This window comes from Acinonyx jubatus, chromosome B4, assembly GCF_027475565.1.
Source record: "Acinonyx jubatus isolate Ajub_Pintada_27869175 chromosome B4, VMU_Ajub_asm_v1.0, whole genome shotgun sequence".
Classification (NCBI taxonomy): Eukaryota; Metazoa; Chordata; class Mammalia; order Carnivora; family Felidae; genus Acinonyx; species Acinonyx jubatus.
The window spans coordinates 114,507,770-114,530,492 of record NC_069387.1 but is presented as its reverse complement, the minus strand read 5'-3'; the positions used below and the strand labels follow the sequence as shown (position 1 = coordinate 114,530,492).

Below are 22,723 nucleotides of genomic sequence, written 5' to 3'. Positions count from 1 at the left end.
TGTGATTTATTTGAATAAATAGAATATAATAGAATGTTAAGATTTGTTCATCTTAGGGGCACCTGGGTGGCTCAGTCAGTTAAACATCTGATTTAATCTCAGCTCAGGTCTCGATCTCAGAGTTCAAGCCCCATGTTGGGCTCTACAACTGGGCGTAGAGCCTACTTAAAATACATATTTTTTCACTGTAGCTACCATTATAGCTACCATTTATTGGGGGTTTACTGTGTGTTAAATATTTCATATTTTTTCAGTTTTTCATTGAAGTTGGTATGACTTTTCCCTGTTTTACAGAAATTTAGAGAAGTTAAAATATTTGCTCAAATCAGACATATAACAGTATGTTGCAGAGGTAGAATTCATATCTCTAAGTGTTTGTTTCAGAACTCATGCTGTTAACTATGATTATGCTTTAGTAACAATTTGGATAGGGGTCTCAGAATGTAGACATTACTGAGATATATTTGAGTCTTGCCGACCCTAATTTTTAAGAAAAGGAATGTAGTTCTTTAAACTGCCCTCAACTATTGGGTGAAAGGATGGATCTTATTCTAGTTCATTGAAAAAAGGGCACTACCCCCTTTCTACCAGTAGATGGTGGCAGAAAATTAAAAACAGTTTTTAAAGGGAACCTGTTGGAGAAAGTTAAGTGTGTATTTTTTTAGAGGAAGGCAGATGAGAGATTAGAGAGCTTCGGAACAAAAGAAAAGTAAGAACTGCCTATGGTGTTATGACAGGCGGCCCACAAATTGGGAGCAAAGGAAGCAAATTTATAAAAATTTTTCTTGGAAACATACCTTATAAAAAGAAAAATATTGGCTTTTATTAAAAATTGATATTGTTCTGCTTAGTTTTCAGATGTTTCAAGTATCGTGAACAGAGACTTGTTTGGATTATGTGTTTCTCAGCTAGACTGAATAAATGTTAACAATGGATAAGTGCAAACACATTGGGCAGTTGCGGCTTGCTCAAGACCATTCCATCCTCAACCCTCAGAAATGGCATTGTGTGGACTGCAATACAACTGAGTCGATTTGGGCTTGCCTTAGCTGTTCTCATGTTGCCTGTGGAAGATATATTGAAGAACATGCAGTCAGGCACTTTCAAGATAGCAGTCATCCTGTTGCCTTGGAGGTGAATGAGATGTATGTTTTTTGTTACCTTTGTGATGATTATGTTCTTAATGATAATGCTACTGGAGACCTGAAGTTACTACGAAGTACCTTAAGTGCAATCAAAAGTCAAAATTATCAGTGCACGACTCGTAGTGGAAGGGTTTTGCAGTCTGTGGGTACAAGTGATGATACTTATTACTTACACGATAGCACCCAATCTCTGCTTCAAAATGAAGATCAAATGTATACTGCTCTTTGGCATAGAAGAAGAATATTAATGGGTAAAATCTTTCGAACTTGGTTTGAACAATCACCCATTGGAAGAAAAAGACAAGAGGAACAATTTCAGGAAAAAATAGCAAAAAGAGAAGTGAAGAAAAGACGACAAGAATTAGAGTATCAAGTTAAAACAGAATTGGAAAGTATACATCCAAGAAAGAGTTTACGTTTGCAAGGTCTAGCTCAGTCTACCACAGTAGAAATAGTTCCTGTTCAAGTACCACTGCAAACCCCAGCATCACCAGCAAAAGATAAAGTAGTACCTACCTCAGAAGATGTGAAATTAAAAAAAGCCAATGACTCCTCAGGTAAACAAAGGCCAATAGTAACTCCTGGTGTAACTGGATTGAGAAATTTGGGAAATACTTGCTATATGAATTCTGTTCTTCAAGTGTTGAGTCATTTACTTATTTTTCGGCAATGTTTTTTAAAACTTGATCTGAACCGATGGCTGGCAGTGACAGCTAGTGATAAGACAAGATCACCTTATAAGCATCCACCAGTCACAGATACAGTATATCAAATGAATGAATGCCAAGAAAAAGATACAGGCTGTGTTCCCTCCAGACATCCAAGTTTATCATTAGGACTAAGTGGTGGAGCATCAAAGAGTAGAAAGATGGAACTTATTCAGCCAAAGGAACCAAGTTCACAATACATTTCTCTTTGTCATGAATTGCATACTTTGTTCCAAGTCATGTGGTCTGGAAAGTGGGCCTTAGTCTCACCATTTGCTATGCTACACTCGGTGTGGAGACTAATTCCAGCTTTTCGTGGTTATGCCCAACAGGATGCTCAGGAATTTCTCTGTGAACTTTTGGATAAAATACAACATGAACTAGAGACAACTGGTACTAGGTTACCAGCTCTTATCCCCACTTCTCAAAGGAAACTTATCAAACAGGTTCTGAATGTTGTGAATAATATTTTTCATGGACAACTACTTAGTCAGGTATGGATTTGTTTTTAATCTTACTTTCATCTTGGGGAATTCATAAAACGAAGCCTAAAAAAATGTGTATTCTCTGTTTATCTAGTGTGTTAGAGAGGACTGTTTTCAGGTCAAAATAGATTGCTTTTACAAATATGTGTCAAGAAGTCAGCTTATTCATTTACAGTGTTTCACTCATTTATGTGTTTCCTTCATGAATCACTGGAAGTAGTTTTTCATCTATGGTATCAAAGCTTTTGGGGCATCTGGCTGGCTCACTTGGTTAAGCATCCGACTCTTGATTTCAGCTCAGGTCATGATCACACAGTTCCTGAGTCCGAGCCCTGTGCAGGGCTCTGCACTGACAGTGTGGAACCTGCTTGGGATTCTCTGTCTCCCCCTCTCTCTCTGCTCCTCGCCCACTCTTTTGCGCATGCACACGCACACTCTTTCTCTTTCAAAAATAATAAGCATTTTTTAAAAAGCTTTTTTTGTGGGAAGAGGGAATCAGGAAACAAAGCTTCTTAGGTTGATAATATTGAATTCATTTTCTGAGATTGAGAAGAGAGGGTTTAATGCCTTGGGGAACAGATTTGAAGATGCTGCGGTACTGGGAATGGATTTGGTACACACTTGAATAATTTTAGGAACCAAGAGGTAGCCCTGGAAGACTTTCTATAAAATCCACGAGGGCAAGGTCTGAAAGCTTTAATAAGTAGGTAGGGAAATTTTAAGTAAGTGTGATTTCATTGAAAATAATCCTAAATGATTTTCCTTTATTTTAATTACTGCTGTAAAAGTTTCCCTTGTTGTGAAAAGGAATCACAAAACCAGGATCTTTAATCCAATTAATAACTCTAATGACTTGTTGGTGAACTATTACTAGACATAAGGTTCTCTACTTTTCCATAGCAAGGATCTTAAATTTTTTTTTTGTTTTAGGCAATTGGCTGTTAGGTCATTTCCTTCCTCTTGCACACCTGCCTCTGTTCCTCATTTCAACTTTCACAGTAATGATACCACCTTTTGTTTTTATAACATTAGCATACTTTGCTAGAATGTAGCTTAAATATTAAAAAAAAATTTTTTTTTTTTTTGAAGCTTGGGGCACCTAGGTGGCTCAGTCAGTTGAGCATCTGACTTGATTTTGGCCCAGGTCATGATCCCAGCGTCATTGGATGGAGCCACGTGTCAGGCTCTGCACTGACAGCATGGAGCCTGCTTGGGGTTCTCTCTCCCTCTCCGCCCCTCCCCTGCTTGTGCATACACTCTCTCTCTCTCAAAATAAACATTAAAAAAATTTCTTTGAAGTTCTGTGCCCAACGTGGGGCTTGAATTCATGATCCCAAGATTAAGAGTCACATGCTCTACCAACTGAGCCAGCCATGCATGCCTGTAGTTTAAGTATTTCAAATGTAATTATTCCTTGGGTGTATCTGTGATCTTTATTCCACTTAATGTTTCAGAAATGTAAAGATTCTACATTGTGCCAAATAGCAAATTAGACTTGTTTCTTGTGTTGCATGCAATTTTATTTTTCTGCCATTTTTATGCAAAAGCTTAAAATGCACTACTAAGGGTGCCTGGGTGGCTTGGTTGATTAAGCATCCACCTTCAGCTCAGGTCATGATCTCATGATTCATGGGTTCAAGCCCCGCATTGGGCTCTACACTGACAGAGCAGAGCCTGGTTGGGATTCCCTCTGTCAGCCTTTCCCCCATGCACACACACTCTCAAAATAAATAAATAAACTTAAAAAAAAGAGAGAGGAAAAAAATAATAAAATGAACTATTATAGGAGTGTCTGGCTGGCTCAGTCGGTAGGATATGCAACTCTGGATCCTTGGGGTTGTGAGTTCAAGCCCCATGTTGGGCCTAGAACTTACCTAAAAATTAAAAAAAAATTTTTTTTAATGCACTATTATAAATAGAGGTAATATATAGTCCCCAAGGACCTATATGATACAATAAATCTATGCAGTAAAAGAAAAACCATCCCCTTATCCCATAACCCCACAATCCACATATAAAAACTATTAATAGTTTGGTATATTTCCTTCTAGTTTTTTTTCTTCTGCACATTTATACATATTTTCCCCAACTTGTGTGGTCCTGATGAATTTATCTCCTTTCTTCATTTTTTTTTTTTTTTTGTTGTTGTTGTTGTTGTTGTTGAGAGAGAGAGAGGGAGAGAGAGGGAATCTTAAGCAGACTTCATGTTCAGCACAGAGCCTGACTGGAGCTCAACATTCACAATCGTGAAATCATGACCTGAACAAAAATCAGGAGGCAGATGGCTAACTGAGCCACCCAGGTGCCTGTAGTTTTTCATTATGATGTAAAGATTTTTCAGTCTTTAAAATATTTTATCCTTTTTTTGTTTTTTACAGCATGTCGATGTCCATTATATGTATATACCATAATTTATTTACCCATTCCCATATTGTTGACTTGTAAAATAGTTGCAGTTTTTCTGTTATTATAAAGTTATAAGACATTTTTTCTAATGATTTCCTTAAGACAGAACCCTAGAAGTAGCATTACTTTGTCAAAAGGTAGGTCTTTCGATACTTGAGTACAAATTTCTTTCCAGAATTTTATATTTTATATTTTGAATAGTGCAAGAGTGCCTGTGTGTTTATTTTTCTTTTATGGATGACTTGAAATTAATAAAAATTTTTATGCCAGCTTTTTGCTCTCTTCCTTTAGACATGTAATAAACTCTTAGGAATATGGTTATCTCAGGAGATTCAGATGCTTGGTTCCTTTAATAAACTGTTCTCAAAAGGTTAAAACCTGGCCCAAATGAGTCCCCAGACAAACACCAAGAGTGTTCTTTTCTTTGTGTCAATTTGTTAAATCTAAAATCTACATTAGACCTGGCTTCTTTATTTTGTTGCCTGTTCCAGGAATGTAACTTTATGAAAGAGTTTAGTAATCTATCATGTGGGGATTATTAGATTTGTAGTCTGTCTTCAACATTAAGTCCTGCTGAGTGTTTCACTGAAGTTATAAGTCTTTCCCTTTCCAGTTGCTCTATTTCCTATGTCAGTTGTTAGAACTGCCCCGTATTCTTTGTAGTTCCTATATTTGGTGAAGATTTTGATGTAGTGATGTTTGTTTTAAGTGAGAGTGTGATGACACCATTTATATTAAATGTATTGCCTTTTGAAATTATCAGTTGGTAGGGCTTCAAAATCTACACGTACTAATATACTATATATAAAAATATACAAATAGTATTTTATTTGTATCATGGTTAATAGGTTATAGGGATTTGGAGAGAAAATTAGTGAAAGATGAGGAAGGAAAAAGGACAAAGAACAAGTCTAATAATCTAAACATATTAAATTAAATGCATATAAATCTCTCTCTCACATACACACACATATACCAAATTAAATGAGTCCACAGTTGTCTTTTTTTTTTTTTTAAACCTACATTCAGATTTGACTAATGGCCTTGGAGTTTTTTAAATGCCTACTGGTTAAAGCCCACCAGTACATAATGGGTTTAATGACAGTCATTGAAAGGAAAAATTATAATAATAAAAAAAATCCCTGAAAATAATACAAAGCAAATTATTCAGAATCCTGATGGTGCATTTTCATAAGAAAAACTAATTTACTGACCTCTATAGTGAAAGGAGTAAGTGTTTTGACAGAAGGATTGTAATCTGAGGAACTAATATTTTTATTTTCAGGTTACATGTGTTGCATGTGACAACAAATCAAATACCATAGAACCTTTCTGGGACTTGTCATTGGAATTTCCAGAAAGATACCAATGCAGTGGAAAAGATATTACTTCCCAGCCATGTCTGGTTACTGAAATGTTGGCCAAATTCACAGAAACTGAAGCTTTAGAAGGAAAAATCTACGTATGTGACCAGTGTAACTGTAAGTAGAGACTATATATTCTCTTTGCTTTTCTAAGATTAGCAAAGAGAAACACAAATGAGAGGAAGCGTAAAAAATTCCTCAAGTAGTAGTTCTGGAAATAAAGTTTGGTAGTTCATCAAAAGAAATTGGGATAGATGTTTCTACTTTATAATTGGCATTTGTGAACTATGTGTTTGTTTTGCCTTCTGATGACATTAAAAGAATTTATCCTATAGTCAATTGTGGAGAGAAAGAATTCATAAAATAAGAAATTTAAACTTAATATGTGAGACAGAATAAAGTAGCAACGGGGAATAGTCAAAGGAAGGCATATTATTTAGTACTGAATGTAATGTTTGCTGAGTCTTTTAGCTACATATCAAAACACTGATCTATAGATAATATATGCGTATAAGTGTGTGTATGCATAGCTAGATAATAGGACATAATATATAGGCGGACTGCTGTATGGAAATTGGTTTCATGAAAACAAAGATTTAGTCAAAAACCATCTACTGTCTCTTCTGTATTAGTCATTGTTCTAATTGCTATGGATAGAAATAAAATACTTTTTAAGGTACTTACATTCCTAATGGAAGAAACAGACAATTAAGATCTATTATGAGAAACTCTGTCATAGAGGTGAGCACAGGAACCCAGCACTGGGGGATGAAACAGCCATTGCAGTTAAAGAGAAGCATCATCCTCCAGGGAAATTGTATATAAAACCATGACAGATCTGTTGTGTCTTTAGCTGGTGTCTATCTTTTCTATCAATGTACATGTGGCATCTTAGTGTTTATACCATATATTTTCAAGTATTCTTTCTAATTTCCATGTCTGGAAAAAATGACTCTAGGGTTTTAGATACTAAACTTCTAAAGTAATATAAAAGAAATATTGGATGTTCCAGCATTGAAGAAATGTCACATCAATTGATGGTTTTCTTAGAATGGCTTATGCTGACATTTTCTGAGTGCTGTCTAATATGAACTCTGTTATAAATATATAACCCTAAGATTTATGAGGTTAGAACAAAATAAACCTTATCAAATTCAAATGGTGAAGTATTTTTTTTTTCCTGGACATAAATGTGAATGGTCCTAGATGCTTTCATTACCAAATCTGGGAATAGAAAGATACTATGAATGAATACAGAATATGATTTTATAATATGTTTGTGTGTGTGTGTTGGGCCTAAAAGAGCTACTCTAATTTAATACATACAGGCAAGTGTTTAAAATTATAAGTCAGGGAGTTGACATCACTTATCTAGCTATACATGGGCCATATATTCAGGGAGACAATCCAAATGTAGGTCTAGGACATTCAGCAGCGCTGGATTCCTGGATGTCAGGAGCAGAGACTTGGAGGAAAGTCTTCTGGTGGCAAGTGGAGATGGCTTAGAGGATAGCCTCATAGGGGACTGGTTCCACCCCCTACAGGAGAAGCAGCTATTGCTGTGACTGGAGTCAGAGCTGCTGTATAAGTTGAAGGACAGCTCCTAGGCGTCCAGAGCAAACTTGTAGATAATGGCCCAGCCTGAAGCTGCAGGGTACAATTCATAGGTGAACCTCTAAGAGAAGCAGAGGAGACAACAGAAAGAATCTAAAATGCCACCTGTTTTAAGATTTGTACTAAAATAGCAAAAGCAAGACACCGAGGGAGTCCTCAGACACAGAGCTGGTAAAGGACTGCTGTGTCAGGAAGTGGGGAAGGGTGTTCTGAGCAATTATGAACCTGTCCCCACTGGGATTCTGATTAAATTCAGTAAATGAACTGACCATGATAATTGTTTAAATGAAGAATTTGGGAAGTGTATATTAAAGTATGTTTAGGGAAAGTTTTCTTATTAATTGGCATAGCCAAATCCATTTTTAAATATTGTAGCACTATATCATTCTGTTGCCTTATTTGCAGGATTATATTAAATCATGTACTGAATTGGGGCGCCTGGGTGGCTCAGTTGGTTGGGCGTCCGACTTCAGCTCAGGTCATGATCTCATGGTCTGTGAGTTCGAGCCCCGCGTCGGGCTCTTGCTGACAGCTCAGAGCCTGGAGCCTGCTTCAGATTCTGTGTCTCCCTCTCTCTCTGCCCCTTCCCCGCTCATGTTCTGTCTCTCTCTGTCTCAAAAATAAATAAAAACATTAAAAAAAAAATCATGTACTGAATTGTGTACATATCTGTCTACCTTGACTAGCTCTTAAGTTGTGTGTATGCATGTTTGTACTTACAAATTTTTTTTCGAGCAAGTATGTCCTTATCTCTAGCGCAGTGCAATGCCTGTGACAGAGAAGATGTTTAATAATACATGTCTAAAGTATTTACTCAGCATTTCTTTGTATCTTTAAATTTGATTCTCATTCTGTCTTTGATATCACAGCAAAACGTAGAAGGTTTTCCTCAAAATCAGTTGTACTCACAGAAGCACGAAAACAGCTTATGGTTTGTCACCTACCTCAGGTTCTCAGACTACATCTCAAACGATTCAGGTTAGTAGTAGTGGTATTATAACTACATGCTTCATTTGTTTGTTTGTTTTAAAGATTTTTTATTTTTAAGTAATCTCTACATTCAACGTGGGGTTTGAACTTAACACCACCAAGATCAAGAGTCACATGATATACCAACTGAGCCAGCCAGGCTCCCCTCCAACTTTACACTTCTAATTTAATCATTCCTTGTGCTTATCATGCTTTAAAACTTAACACACATAATGAATCAAATTTTAGTAGTATATACTGGGCTAGCAGATGACTTAATAACATCTACCTACTTCTGCATTCACTTATTTATTTACTTACTTTTTAAATGTTTACTTATTTGAGAGTGTGTGTGCATGGGGCAGAGAGAGAGGAAGAGAGAGAATCCCAAGCAGAGCTCCAGGTGGGGCTAGATATCAGGAACCATGAGATCATAACTTGAGCCAAGATTGAGAGTCAGATGCTTGACTGACTGAGCCACCCAGGCACCCCTACTTCTGCTTTTTTTTAAAGACAAAAAAAATCCTGTCATTATCTCTAGCCTTGACCAGTAAACACTACATTTAATAACTAAACTTCTGATTTGCTTCCCTTGTAGAATACATTGCTAATGAGTCGACCCCTCCCATTTTGGTCTGCTCAGTAATCTTATTCTCCATGTAAGTTTCTGCTTATAGAGTTTAAAATATGCTCAGTGAGGGTATAAAAGCCTTTATAACTTAGAGGATTTGGCTCAATTGCTTCATTCTCAGAAAAATAAGTTCAACTAAGAGCAGTTAACAAAAACAAAAAAATTCTAGTGTTCAGAAATATGTTTAGTCAGGTGAATTAGTTTGCAAAACTGTTGGTTAAGCAAAGCATATGGTTTCATACTTTGTAATAACCATGTTAACCTTAAAGCTTATTCTAATCTCAAATGACTTTATGTGCTAGGACTTGAAAACTACTGAGACCATGTTTTTCATACATATTGGGTTTTGCTTGTTTAAAGTTTTTTTAATAATTGGGGCGCCTGGGTGGCTCAGTTGGTTAAGGGTCTGACGTCGGCTCAGGTCATGATCTCACGGTTTGTGAGTTCAAGCCCCACATCGGCTGTGTGCTGACAGCTCAGAGTCTGGAGCCTGCTGTCTCCCTCTCACTCTGCCCCTCCCCACATCACACTCTGTCTCTCTCTCCTTCAAAAATAAATAAACATTAAAAAATGTAAAGTTTTTTTAATAATTAAAATATTTATTTATTTTAACATTTATTTACTTATTTTTGAGACTGAGGCAGAGCATAAGCAGGGGAGGGGGAGGGAGGGAGGGAGGGAGGGAGGGAGGGAGAGAGAGAGAGAGAGAGAGAGAGAGAGAGAGAGAGAGAGATACAGAGATACAGAGATACAGAGATACAGAATCTGAAGCAGGCTCCGGGCTGCTCTGTTAGCACAGAGCCCGACGCGGGGCTCGAACTCACGAACTGCTAGACCATGACCCGAGCTGAAGTCAGACACTCAACCAACTGAGCCACCCAGGTGCCCCAATAATATATTTTTTTAATTCAAACTTTACAGAAGGTAAAGTAAAAGCCCAAAATAAGTACCTCTTTCCTCTTAGTCCCACTTCCCAGAGATATTCATTGTTAACTCTAGTCAGTTATTTCAGTTACTTATTGAAGCTGTTAAAGGTACAGTCAGCAAATAACATGTGAGTGCTGGTTAATGCAAGATGTTGTTCTATATTCTTTGGGGACTATAAAGTAGGTTCCTTTTCTCAAGATTATAGTCAGGCATGCACAGAAATAGTGGTGAAATAGAAATACTAAGTATCACAAATTATATACAAATTGATTTATCAGAGACTTAGAAGAGGGAGTTAGCTGATGTTCCCAAAGCCTCTCTTATGGCATAGGGGTCTTTCTATTATTCAGATCTCAGTTTATATGTCATCTCTTTAGAGCAGACTTCCCTGACCATCCTACTTAAAAGTAGCACCACTCAGGGAACCTGGGTGGCCCATTCAGTTAAGGGTTCGCATTTGGCTCAGGTCATGATCCCTGGGTTGTGGGATCTAGCCCTGTGTCAGGCTCATGCTGAGCGTTTAAGATTCTTTCTCCCTCTGCCCCTCACCCTTGCTCAAGCTCTCTCTTTTTTTTCTAAAAAAAAAAAAAGGTAGTACCACCCAACCCTCATTATCATATTACCCTGTTTCTGCTTAAATGACAGAACCCATCACCTGCAATTAGTAGTTTACTTATTTCTCTTCCTCTGCTAGTGGAACAGAAGCTCAGTAAGGACAGGAATGTTGTCTATTTCATTCCTGTATCCCAAGGCCCAGAACCAAATTCTGTGCATAGTATTTGGCCGAAAATATTTACTAAGTGAATGAATGGGGTATATACAGAAGGAGGAGCACTTTAGCCTAAGGGAGCAACATGAACAAAGGTATGGAGGAAGGAACAGGGAAGGGTATAAACAAAAGGTTTAGTGAAGTCAGGCAAGACCTGCCATTGTGCATAAAATCAAGTGGAGTGGAAACTGGAGGACTAATTAGGAGGTTAATGTTGTATTCCAGGGCCAGGGAGCATGGAGAGGTAAGAACATAAATGAGATTCTGTAAAGAAAAAACTGAAAGGACTCAAATTTTGGTTACATAAATTGGTACTGAATCGGCTACTGTAAACTGTTAAAGAACTTCCTGTTCTTCATAATTGCTGCTTTAACCTGGTATTTGAAGCTTTCCTTAGAGTTAAACCTGTTTGACTCCCTTTCCATCTTCTGCCCAAAACATTTTTGACCCTTCATGCCATATTTATTTCTGATTCAGAGATTTTGTTTATGCTGCCTTTACCACTTTGTCTTTCTCCTTTTTCTTCATCTTTGAATGAAGATTTGCCAGTGTATAAAATATATAGGATATATAAAAGATAAAAGGGAGAATGGGATTGGAGAGGGGCATACAGGAGCCTCTGAAAAGGCATAAGAAATGGAACGTTTCTAGTACCGTAAAAGCTCCCCACGTGTGTCTCCCAGTCTATTCTCTCCCTTCTCTTTGAAGTAAACCACTGTGCACTTAGGGTATAGTGTTATCTTGTTATCATTTTACTGTATTTCTTTTTTTGTGTGTGTGTTTTATTTATTTTGAGAGAGAGCATGAGTGGGACAGAGAGAGAGTGAGAGAGAATCCCAAGCAGGCTCCGCACTGTCAGTGCCGAGCCCAAAACAGGGCTCAAACTCACAAACCTCAAGATCATGATCTGAGGGGCGCCTGGGTGGCTCAGTCAGTTGAGCGTCCAACTTCAGCTCAGGTCATGATCTCATGGTTTGTGAGTTCAAGCCCCACGTCGGGCTCTGTGCTGACAGCTCAGAGCCTGGAGCCTGCTTCCGATTCTGTCTCCCTCTGTCTCTGCCCCTCCCCCACTTGTGCTCTGTCTCTCTCAAAAATAAATAATCATTAAAAATTTTTTTTAAAAAATCATGATCTAAGCTGAAATCAAGAGTTGGACACTTAACCCACTGAGCCACCCAGGCACCCACATTTTACTGTATCAGCAGAAAAAAACTGGGTGCCAAACTTATCAATAGGAATCAATTGTCTATTTAGATGGCATACAAGTGTTTATTGAGCATTATTAAATAATGTAAGGTTTGAATTTTATGGTTAAATAAAATATAAACTTGTGAATGATAAGAATTATAGGAACTTACGTTAAGCAAATCCCCCTTTTTTTTTTAACGTGCTTGGTCTTCCATCCTGACTAAAGGTGCACTGGATGTAGGATTTTTCATACATTTCATGGGGAAGGATTGGGATATGAGTCTTAGTCCATTTAATTTGCAAGTCTCACCTTTAGTTCCATACCAGTTTATATTGTACTGATAGCATCTTCACATATTTGGACTTCACAAAACCTATCTATATTCCTTTCTCCTTTGTCTACTTATTTTTATCTATTATAACTTCATGTTTTAGTACTTTAATGCTATTATATTTTCATCAATGGCTGTCTTTTGTCCCTGCACCACAGTACCCAAGCTGCATTATAATCCCTTCTAAGAACAACCGTGTATTACATTATTTTCCCTTGTAGCACCAGCTCATACTCTGTGTATGATAAAAACATTGTTTGCCATGTTTTGATCTAGTACCAAGAAGGATGACCAACAGGCTGGGAAAATGACAGTATAGAGGCACTATTAGAGTTCTATCCCTAATGAGTATTTTGCTGACTTACAAGGAAGGGTCACAGTTCCTTTTTTTTTTTTTTTTTTGAAGAGCTCTGAAGTGTTCTGAGGAATTAGAGGTTTTGTTCTGTTTTTTCTCCACATCTGGCCAAGAAGGATCCAGAGTATGTTTCCCAAGTACAAACTCTAGCTTCTGGGGTATCTCCCTTATGGTGTGACAAGGCAACAGAGAATTAAAAACCTTTTGGTGGGCACCTGGCTGGTCAGTTGGTGGAGCCTACAACTCTTGGTCTTGGGGATGTGAGCTCAAGTCCTGTGTTGGGTATAGAGATTATTTAAAATCTTTAGGGGTGCCTGGGTGGCTCAGTCAGTTGAGCATTCGACTCTTGATTTCAGCTCAGGTCATGATCCTAGGTTTGTGGGTTCCAGCCCCATGTCAGGCTCTGTGCTGACAGTGCGGAGCCTGCTTAGAATTCGTTTCTCCCCTTCTCTGCCCCTACCCCACTCACACTCTGTAAGTCTCTTTCAAAATAAATAAATAAACCTTTAAAAGATTTTTTTAATGAAAAATAAATACAATCTCTAAAAAAAATAAATAAAAATTTAAAAACCCTTTGGTACTTTAAATTAATCCATTAGAAGGGGGAAACTGCCATAGGGCCGTAATTTCCTTCCTATATTAATTTTCTTCCTATATTATCATCTAACTACAGAAGGCAAATACTTTAAAACCTGACTAGACCTGTTTAATAAGCCTAAATTCTTCCATTTATAGCCACCTTCAGCATTGAAGGGATTTTATATTTACATTATTTTAGATATGATACTTTGTATTCTATACTGAGACCTATTATTATGACTGAACCTGGCACATGTTTATATTCCATAGATTTTTTTTTTTTTTTAATAATTTTACCCTGGTTTGTTCACAGGTGGTCAGGACGTAATAACCGAGAGAAAATTGGTGTTCATGTTGGCTTTGAAGAAATCTTAAACATGGAGCCTTATTGCTGCAGGGAATCCCTGAAATCCCTCAGACCAGAATGTTTTATCTATGACTTATCTGCTGTAGTAATGCACCATGGGAAAGGATTTGGCTCAGGACACTACACTGCCTACTGCTATAATTCTGAAGGAGGTATAGATGGGTAGATGGGGAAAAGTATTTTATCTTGGGTCAAATTTGGAAGCTGGAGTTTAGGCTTTACAATTTCTAAATTGACCACTAAATCATCTTAAGTGAAGCCACGTGACCTTTTGTTTTCTTTCAAGAATACTTCTATAGTTCATAAAAAAACTGAGAGTTTGTGCAGAAAATGGATATTTTCTGCAGGATTGTAGTAGTTTTGACTTTCAAAGGCTGTAGCAATAAGATAGTAAGAATGGTTGCATTAATTCAGTGCTATCTTTTTTTATATAATTTTTTTCATGTTTATTTATGAGAGAGAGAGAGAGAGAGAGAGAGAAAGAGCACTAGGGGGGGAGGGCAGAGACAAAGACACAGAATCCAAAGCAGGCTCCAGGCTCCCAATTGTCAGCACAGAGCTTGAACTCACGAACTGTGGGATCATGACCTAAGCCGAAATCGGACACTTAACCAACTGAGCCACCCAGGCACCCTGGTGCTATCTTTTATTACAGGCATATTTCTAAGGGCAAGTCCTCTGTTTACTGGTTTCATCTAGTTAATTTTGCTAGAGAACAGACCATCTAATAAACTGGGATCACAGATACTTAGAATAAACCCTGAGTTTAGGTTTTAACAAAACTCACTTTAATTTACTGCCTCCATGGACCCTCAAGGACAGTCTTCATAGGTAACAAGTGACTTAGGGTTTTTTTATTTCCCTTCCTTACCTACTATTGAACGAAGACTGAGCCTCCGCATTCATACCATTTCCCTTCACCCTACACAAAATAAACACAAAAGACGTGTGGACAGAAAGCCCACATAATCCACGAAGGCAATTAATTTAACAATAAACTACCAAGAGCGAGTTGTACACTGTTTGCTTTACAGTATGACTAGTAGCAAAAGCATTAACTGGTAAAATGATACCTGGAATTAAAGATTGTGTCAGGTGAACTAATCAGATTCTTTAACTTAAAACTACTTGTAGAATAAAGGTAGATAAATCCAGAGTAACATACTGCCCAAACTATTTAAAAGAAAGGAGTTGGCTAATTATTTTCCCTTCAAAGAAACTTAACTCTTACTGAAACTAATACCTTTAAATCCATTTTAATTTATACTAGAAACTTCTAAAATTCCTTTATAAACATTAAGGTATATTTCTGTGCTTCACTCTAGGGTTCTGGGTACACTGCAATGATTCCAAGCTAAGCATGTGCACTATGGATGAAGTATGCAAGGCCCAAGCTTATATCTTGTTTTATACCCAGCGAGTTACTGAGAATGGACATTCTAAACTCTTGCCTCCAGAACTCCTGTCTGGTAGCCAACATCCCAATGAAGAAGCTGATACCTCTTCTAATGAAATCCTTAGCTGATCCAAAGACAGTGGGGCTTTCTTCTTGTGATTTTATATATACTTTTTAAAAGGGCTTACAATTTTGAGCTTCATTGTTTTAATTTTTTACTTAGGAATCAGTGCACAGTTTATACATTTTGTATCCACAACAAAACTGTTTTTACAGAGACAAAATTAGCATAAACATGTATATCAATAACAGCAGGTAACTAAACTTTTCTCAAGTACTTGGGAGTTTTAAACTTTCAGTGTTTACTTCATACTGGCATTACTTCTTTTATATTTTCATGTCTTAATTGGCTCAGATCATGAATTTGTGCAATCTTTTACTGAAGTTCAGGTGGCATCATTTTATACATTTTTTATTTAGCTTTTGTAGGTATTTTCTATACAAATTCGTATTAGGTGGAAATTAGATAGTCTTCACTAATGATATTACCAAAAAAGAAAAAATTTCTTTCAGGCCATTTGCATAGTGAAGTTACCTTTGCCCCTTGACGGCAGTTAAACTACTACATTCACTGTGAAATACCAAGGTATTACCTAAATACTCATCAGTCACACTAATTGATACTCCTGAGGCTTTGTGTGTTACAGGACTCAGAACAAACATTCCTTTGATTAAAGGAACTTCATTTTTTTCAAAACTGAATTAAGTTTTAATAATTGTTCTTTATTTGGCATAGTCAAACTTCATACAAATGAAAATGACAGCTTTATAAATAGTATATTTAAATTACTTCAGTACTGTGGACATGAAAACAATGATGGCTCGGACTTATAATGATTTGTTTGGCAGCAAACAGGTTTGTCCAGATTCTAATAAAGCAGTCTTATCAAAAATCTGAATTCAGCAGTGTATTATGGTAAGCAAGTACAGTTTAACTTGGATATGAGGTTTTTTTGTATGTTTAACATTAGATCTCTTAAAAGCTTTGTACTGTATCATATCTTGAGATTTTTAAAGGAAAAAAATAAGTCTTCTTTAAGAGAAAAAATTGCTTAGGACAGAGAAGATAATTGTTCAAAATTGGCAACTGGGCAATATATTCAGCATCTCATTTTTTCTAAATAATTTTTCTAAATCTCATTTTCTAAATAGGCTTGGATTACTCACTCTTGCTCCGATTATGTGAAGACTAGGAACCTCAGATGTTCAAATACTTGGCCCTTTTAAAAAAACTATCTAAACTTCCATTTTATTATAAATATGTTATGAAATACTCTTTGCTCTTCCCAAATAATCTTACTAGATCTCTTTAAATTCCTACTGCTGCTAATTTATCATCCACTAACCTCTATAGATCAGCTATTTCACACTTAGCTCAGTGTTAACCCCTGGAAGATCATTTATTCTTTTTAGGTTTGCTTGTAGGTTGAAATCTTCATGAAAGATAATACCCTATAGAATGCTGTTTTTTGCCAGTGTTCATCTATTAAGTATAAGCTTGAAAAGGACCTCTATTAGCAAATTTTCCTTAAATTTCAGAGAGCAAGTTGCTGGGGCAGCTGATCATGAAGTGCAATGAGAATTTATCACTGAACAGACAAGTCATTTATGCCAAAATACAGCCTGAGTATTAAATGGCTAAAGTTTAAAATCTTTCACTTAATTACCTATGCAAGTTGTTACCTCAACTGTTAATGTAATTATACCTCATTAAAGATTTATGTGGTCAAGATACCTGAGTCTAGCCTTTTTTAATTTCAAGGATTACTTTATACTTGGGTAAACTGCTACACACTTTAGCACCTGGTTTTAGGGAGATAATTTAAAGACAACTCTGCAAGATCTGCTGTTTGTAATGGTATAGATGTTTCAGTACTTATTTCAATATAAAAATATATGAGAAAGAAAGTGACTTACCCTTTTACTTTTTTTTTTTAAAGGTATACACACCTATATGTATGCACATAGCTTTTTTTTTTTTAATTTTTTTTTAACCTTTATTGATTTTTGAGACAGAGAGAGCATGAACGGGGGAGGTTCAGAGAGAGATGGAGACACAGAATCTGAAACAGGCTCCAGGCTCTGGGCTCTGAGCTGTCAGCACAGAGCCCGACGTGGGGCTCGAACTCACGGACTGTGAGATCATGACCTGAGCCGAAGTCAGACGCTCAACCGACTGAGCCACCCAGGTGCCCTGACTCTTTTACTTTTTAATCCCTCAAAACTAAAACCTAAGGGGAAGACTAGGTGTGTGAGGTCAAGGGGGTATATGGGAATCCTATACTTGATGCTCAATTTTGCTACAAACCTAAAATGGATATAAAGAGATGTATTAAATTTACAAAACCAAAACCCAGCCAATGAACAGAAACTTAAATTTCTTATTGTACATCTTAGTGTAGACTTCTACATTCGGCTAAGTTGATCTAACAAAAAACAACGTGTTTTGGTTGTAAAATAATTTACTAAAGGCACTATTTGTTAAACATCAACTAATAATTTGTTACTAATAAGGTACATCATTGTAAACATAACAAAATGATTTCAAGAGATACATGGCTAGTAGGTAAACAATACAATGTTTTTAAGTGACAGCTTTCCTATTTACAAGATCATATTTCTTCCAGCTATTCCAGGGGCATGCAGCGATGCTACTGCTCACAAGAGTTACTAGGAAGAGAGCTTGGAGGTCATAACTGGTTTGAGATCCCTACTGCTAAAGAGAGGTCTTATAATGCTCCAATATTCTTCATTCACAGGGTAAATTATAAAATTCTTGAGCATAGAAATTGAGATACTTTATATCTCCCACCAAAACACATCAAACTAGTATGGACTCAGAACCCCAAGAGAACTAGCTGGAGGGCCCAAGCCCTATAACATGTCTAAGCATGAGCTTGTGAGCTCTGCCACTAGCACATCACAGAAACTGGAGAAAATAATTTGAAAGTAGCTATTGAACATTAGCACCATAATAAACATGGCTCATATAACTGAAAACTAGATTGTTTACCCCACAAGACAACATTTATAGCTCTAATGCTATATATATAATAAATGATCTAAGTACAGAAATCCAGTTTTTCTTCCTATAAGAAAAACATTAAACAAAATACAAACTAAACAGCATCCCAGAGGCAGTGAATCTTATTGTGCTAAAGCATATACAAATTAAGGCTTTACCTTGGTACATAAACAATTTTGAAAGTGTGTTGGAACATTCCCAACAAATCAGTTACAAAGAATTCAGGCAATTTGTTCAAGAATCTGTAGTGGGACTCAGTTTAAACAAGTAAATATTAGGTATCTTACATTCAACTTACGTACTTAGCTGCCATAATTAGTGTAACTGAAATGCCACTAGTTTTTAATTCAAGCCAGTCAAGGGGCAGGGTGAATTTGATTCATTAATGGAAAAGCCTAATAGTTCAATTTAACTTTTCTAACTATAGCAAGATCCAAGTATGGGAAGTTTTCCTGTTCTAGTATTTGTAGTTTTAAATGCCCTTTTGGTTTATTGAGCAAGCTGAATACATTTCCTGATAAAAACTACCACTGGATAAAGGATCTAAATGTTGAGATTTTACTAAATCAAGGTTTCAAGTTGGTACAATGTATCTACCAGGTCATGTTTCAATTAATCTTCATAATGCCATGGGAAAAAAATGAAAGACAAAGACTAATATGGTTCTAAAAAGAAAATAAAGGCAAACCTTTCCTAAAGCTTTATATTAATTTGTGAAGATTTTCCCACATTATGCATGTGTAGATCTTGTTTTAGCCATTATGTCAGAAGAAAAGTTTCAGTGTAGAGGTCTACAATCCAGATAAAAGGCTCTACATTTCCCTACGTTAAGTTCAGCTATTTCCTGTGCAGAATTATAACCACAGACATTGAAATGTAGCTCTCAGATCTGAAAATGTCTTTATTTTTTAGAAAATGGATTCCAGGAAGGTTAAAAAGCAATACCAGAGGGTATAGGTGCAGAATTGGATGTAGTCATTCAAAGCATTCAATTAAGAATATGGCAATATAAATATCTGAAAAGCATCTCTTAGGTGTTTAAAACAAAAAATGTGTAAGTCATTCCTAACTAATTTGAGCTTTATAGCATTTCCTAGATGGGAAAAACAGTTAACATTTGAAAGTCCTGAAAGCTTTTTCCTTGGCTAATTACATTAGATGGTTTGCATTTGATCAAAGTCCTTCCTTTTTAAACATGGATAAAAGCATTACATAGGTCCACTGTTAAACAGACAAACATGTTGCAAATTAATTGTGGTATAATGTACTCCAACAAAGCTTAGAAAATAAAAGATGTTGAGGCGGCTTTGGACTAAGTTTAATAGTCATCTCCTCTGCTGACAACTTCTTTACACGTTGGACGCAACAGTATGGTATGTTCAAACTGTGCTGTATATGATCCTTTAATGTCACATAATGGTGGATATGGATCTACAATGCCCAAGTCACACAGATTCTTCAGAGCCATCAAGTATTTACTTTCTCCCAAGCGATCCAGCCATCTGCGGCAGAAGGCAAGGGTGCCAAAGTTTTCATTGATGACATTTAACAAGTGTTTTGTTCTTGGAAGCCTAAGAGGAGAAAATCCAAAATTAACAGGTGGCTAAAAAGTTACCAACTCATTTTCCCCATTAAGGATAACTCATATGGTAGCTGTGGTTTTACTTGGTAATTAACTTCAAAAAACTTTTTGTCTCTTTCAACATTCAAAAGTCAGAATGTATAACAGCCCATACCTAATTATAGATGGCAGCTGAATGGGAGACCACCTGAAGACTATCTTACGTATTTATTTATGTGTCTACATATGTGTGTTAAATTCCCAGTAGAGACTCATCAACAGTATTATGGTGGTAATTTCCTTTTTTTGTGCACCAAGCTGAAAGACCTGCACATAAAGGAGGTATAAATCCATCCTTCAACCATCTTCTCCAAAAAGTTTAAGGGGGAAAAAAAGGTAAAAATAGAAAGTTTATCAAAGGAAAATATTAAGAACAAAAACCTAGAAATGCCAGCAAAATGATTCTGAAAGTATTAACAATTATTAGAAACTGGATCTGAAGAGAATACTTGCCTATATCATTTTCATTTAAGATTTTTAACAGGCCAATTTCCTTGCTGTATTATAAAAATCCACACAACTTACTGGTAGGCTATAGAACTGTACATTAATGAATATACCACTGTGAATGTTTGTCACATTTTTAAAAATGCTACTAACTGGGAAAAGAAGCTTAATACTCCTATAAAAACAACAGTCTCTCACCTTATTGGCACATGTCCAACATCAAAATTTTTCATATAATGTGAACATTCCATATCATCATGAACAACGCCTTTTCCTGTGCTTCCAAAGGTTTCAATGGCATACACTTCTCCTTCCTAAAGCATATGTAAGGTCAAGGGGAGAGAAGAAAAATTCAGAACCAATTAAAATTGCTATTTGTTAACTTCAGGCTGAGGTTATTATTTACTTCATATAAGAAACAACATGAAATAACCCCCTGGTAGTCATCCACCCTTCCTTGCTTTATCTCCTTAGCACTTTTTGGTCTATGTCCTCCTATTGGAATGTAGGCTTTATACAGGCAGGGAATTTTATTTTGTTCACTACTACATCCTCAGTGACTACTAAAGAGACTGGCATCTAAGAGATGCTTAGTAAATACTCATTATGTGTTGAATGAACAATCCTCTGACATACCCAACTTCCATAGCTGACTGAGCCCTAGCCTGACCAGACACAATTTGCATACTCACACAGACCAGTAAAGATGGCAAGTTAATTTTGCTCAACATACTATATACTCAACTATCACTAACTTTAGTTTAGGAAAAAAAAAAAATCAGAATGCTTCACAATAAACACTTTGTATGTATGGCATACATACCTCCATTCTTGTAGCCTCTCCTCCTTTCACGATGGGCACTGTTTTCCCAGCATGTATTCTATACGGCCCAATTGAATGTCCGTTTAGGTTACGGATTGGTTTCACTGGCATAATAGGAAAACAGTTATTCAAGGTTTCCAGAAGCACAAACAGATCTCTTGGCTTTCTGACACAGAGTTCAAGCATTGATTTAAAAACGATACTGCACTACTAAATAACCTCGCATTGACATAGTTAAATACAAACTGGAAAACTAGCAGAATATAGAAATGATGTTAATTGCAATTTACTAAAAACTAGAAGGGAATAAAGGGGGATGATGGGAAAATGATGAGGTAACAATGGGGGGTCATCTAAGGAGGTATTGTTTTTCATTCGTTTTTAACTTTTTTTTTTATTTAATTTCTACACCGAACATGGGGTTCAAACCCACAACCTTGAGATAAAGTCACACACTCCATGGACTGAGCCAGCCAAGTGCCCTTAAGGAGGTACTGTTAATATAAAGTTATATTACACAGTACATGTCATGTACACAGTGATTACAAACAAAAAATATTTTTACAGTTATGGACCAAAAGGTAATGTGAAAATGTGGATACTGTGTCGAAATGATAGGATGTAAAACCATACATTTTTTTTACTTTTTTCACAAACCAACTCATATAGTTTTTTCTTCAGTTGACAAAAGGGGGGTGTTGGACTTCTAGTCCTAGGGCTTGAAGATCCCAGGACACAAAATGAATCTAGCAGGACTGCCACCAGGGTGTAGAAAATTCCAGAAAGCTTTGGCCTACATAATGGAATCCACACACCTCCCTATCTTAAATTTTACAATTATAGCACATTCCAAATGTTAATAAGGAAAATCCAAACAACTCCAAGGTCTTGAGACCAATTACAGAACAAATTGTGGTATATTCACACAATGGAATACTACTCAACAATAAAAATGAAAGGTTGGGGATACACTGAACAACAAAATAAAACCTAAAGAAAAAAGAACAGGCACAATTATATACATGTTGTTTTATTATTATATATGTAAAAGTTAAGCACAAATATACTGTTGTTTAAGGACGCATAGTTAGATACTAAAGACATAAAGAAAAGCAAATGTAAATACTTTAGCACTCAAGACTGTGGTTTGCTAGAGGAAGACTGCTGTAATTCAAAACAGTATACAGAATTGAAGGGCTTTTGGAATGCTGACAATATTCTATTTCTCAAGGGATAAAATTACATAACTTTTACAATTGTTTAACTGAATTTTTGTGTTGCATGTATTTTCAGTGATATTCCACAATAAAAATGGTTTAAAAAAATCTATCTCTGCAGTGCTAGAATTCCAGTACAAGTTTCCTTTCTTTTAAGGCAGAATTAGGTAGCAAGGTTTTTTTCAACTCTACAACAATGAAACAATGACAATTATATTGATTGTACTGTAGAAATGATTGATTTGCACTGATGTTTACAGGATTATGGACTTGTGAGCAACAAGGACATACACCAT

At 36.3% G+C, this 22,723-nt stretch overlaps 2 protein-coding genes across 7 annotated transcripts in view; one reads left to right on the top strand and one right to left on the bottom strand.

The window, feature by feature from the left end:
- Positions 1 to 17,026, top strand: part of USP44 (ubiquitin specific peptidase 44) — a 54,951-nt gene extending 37,925 nt beyond the window's left edge. For all 5 annotated transcript variants that reach the window (XM_015070482.3, XM_015070483.3, XM_027071053.2 and 2 more), the window contains 5 exons: positions 852 to 2,346; positions 6,029 to 6,224; positions 8,591 to 8,699; positions 13,785 to 13,990; positions 15,164 to 17,026. In XM_015070482.3, coding sequence (XP_014925968.1) covers positions 922 to 2,346; positions 6,029 to 6,224; positions 8,591 to 8,699; positions 13,785 to 13,990; positions 15,164 to 15,363 — 2,136 coding nt within the window. In that variant the 5' untranslated portion in view covers positions 852 to 921 and the 3' untranslated portion in view covers positions 15,364 to 17,026. The remainder of the gene's footprint in view (positions 1 to 851; positions 2,347 to 6,028; positions 6,225 to 8,590; positions 8,700 to 13,784; positions 13,991 to 15,163) is intronic.
- Positions 17,027 to 19,202: 2,176 nt separating this feature from the next.
- METAP2 (methionyl aminopeptidase 2) overlaps positions 19,203 to 22,723 on the bottom strand; it is a 28,027-nt gene continuing 24,506 nt past the window's right edge. For both annotated transcript variants that reach the window (XM_015070480.3, XM_015070481.3), the window contains exons 9-11: positions 21,211 to 21,314; positions 20,586 to 20,701; positions 19,203 to 19,890 (exon numbers count right to left, since the gene is read on the bottom strand). In XM_015070480.3, coding sequence (XP_014925966.1) covers positions 19,638 to 19,890; positions 20,586 to 20,701; positions 21,211 to 21,314 — 473 coding nt within the window. In that variant the 3' untranslated portion in view covers positions 19,203 to 19,637. The remainder of the gene's footprint in view (positions 19,891 to 20,585; positions 20,702 to 21,210; positions 21,315 to 22,723) is intronic.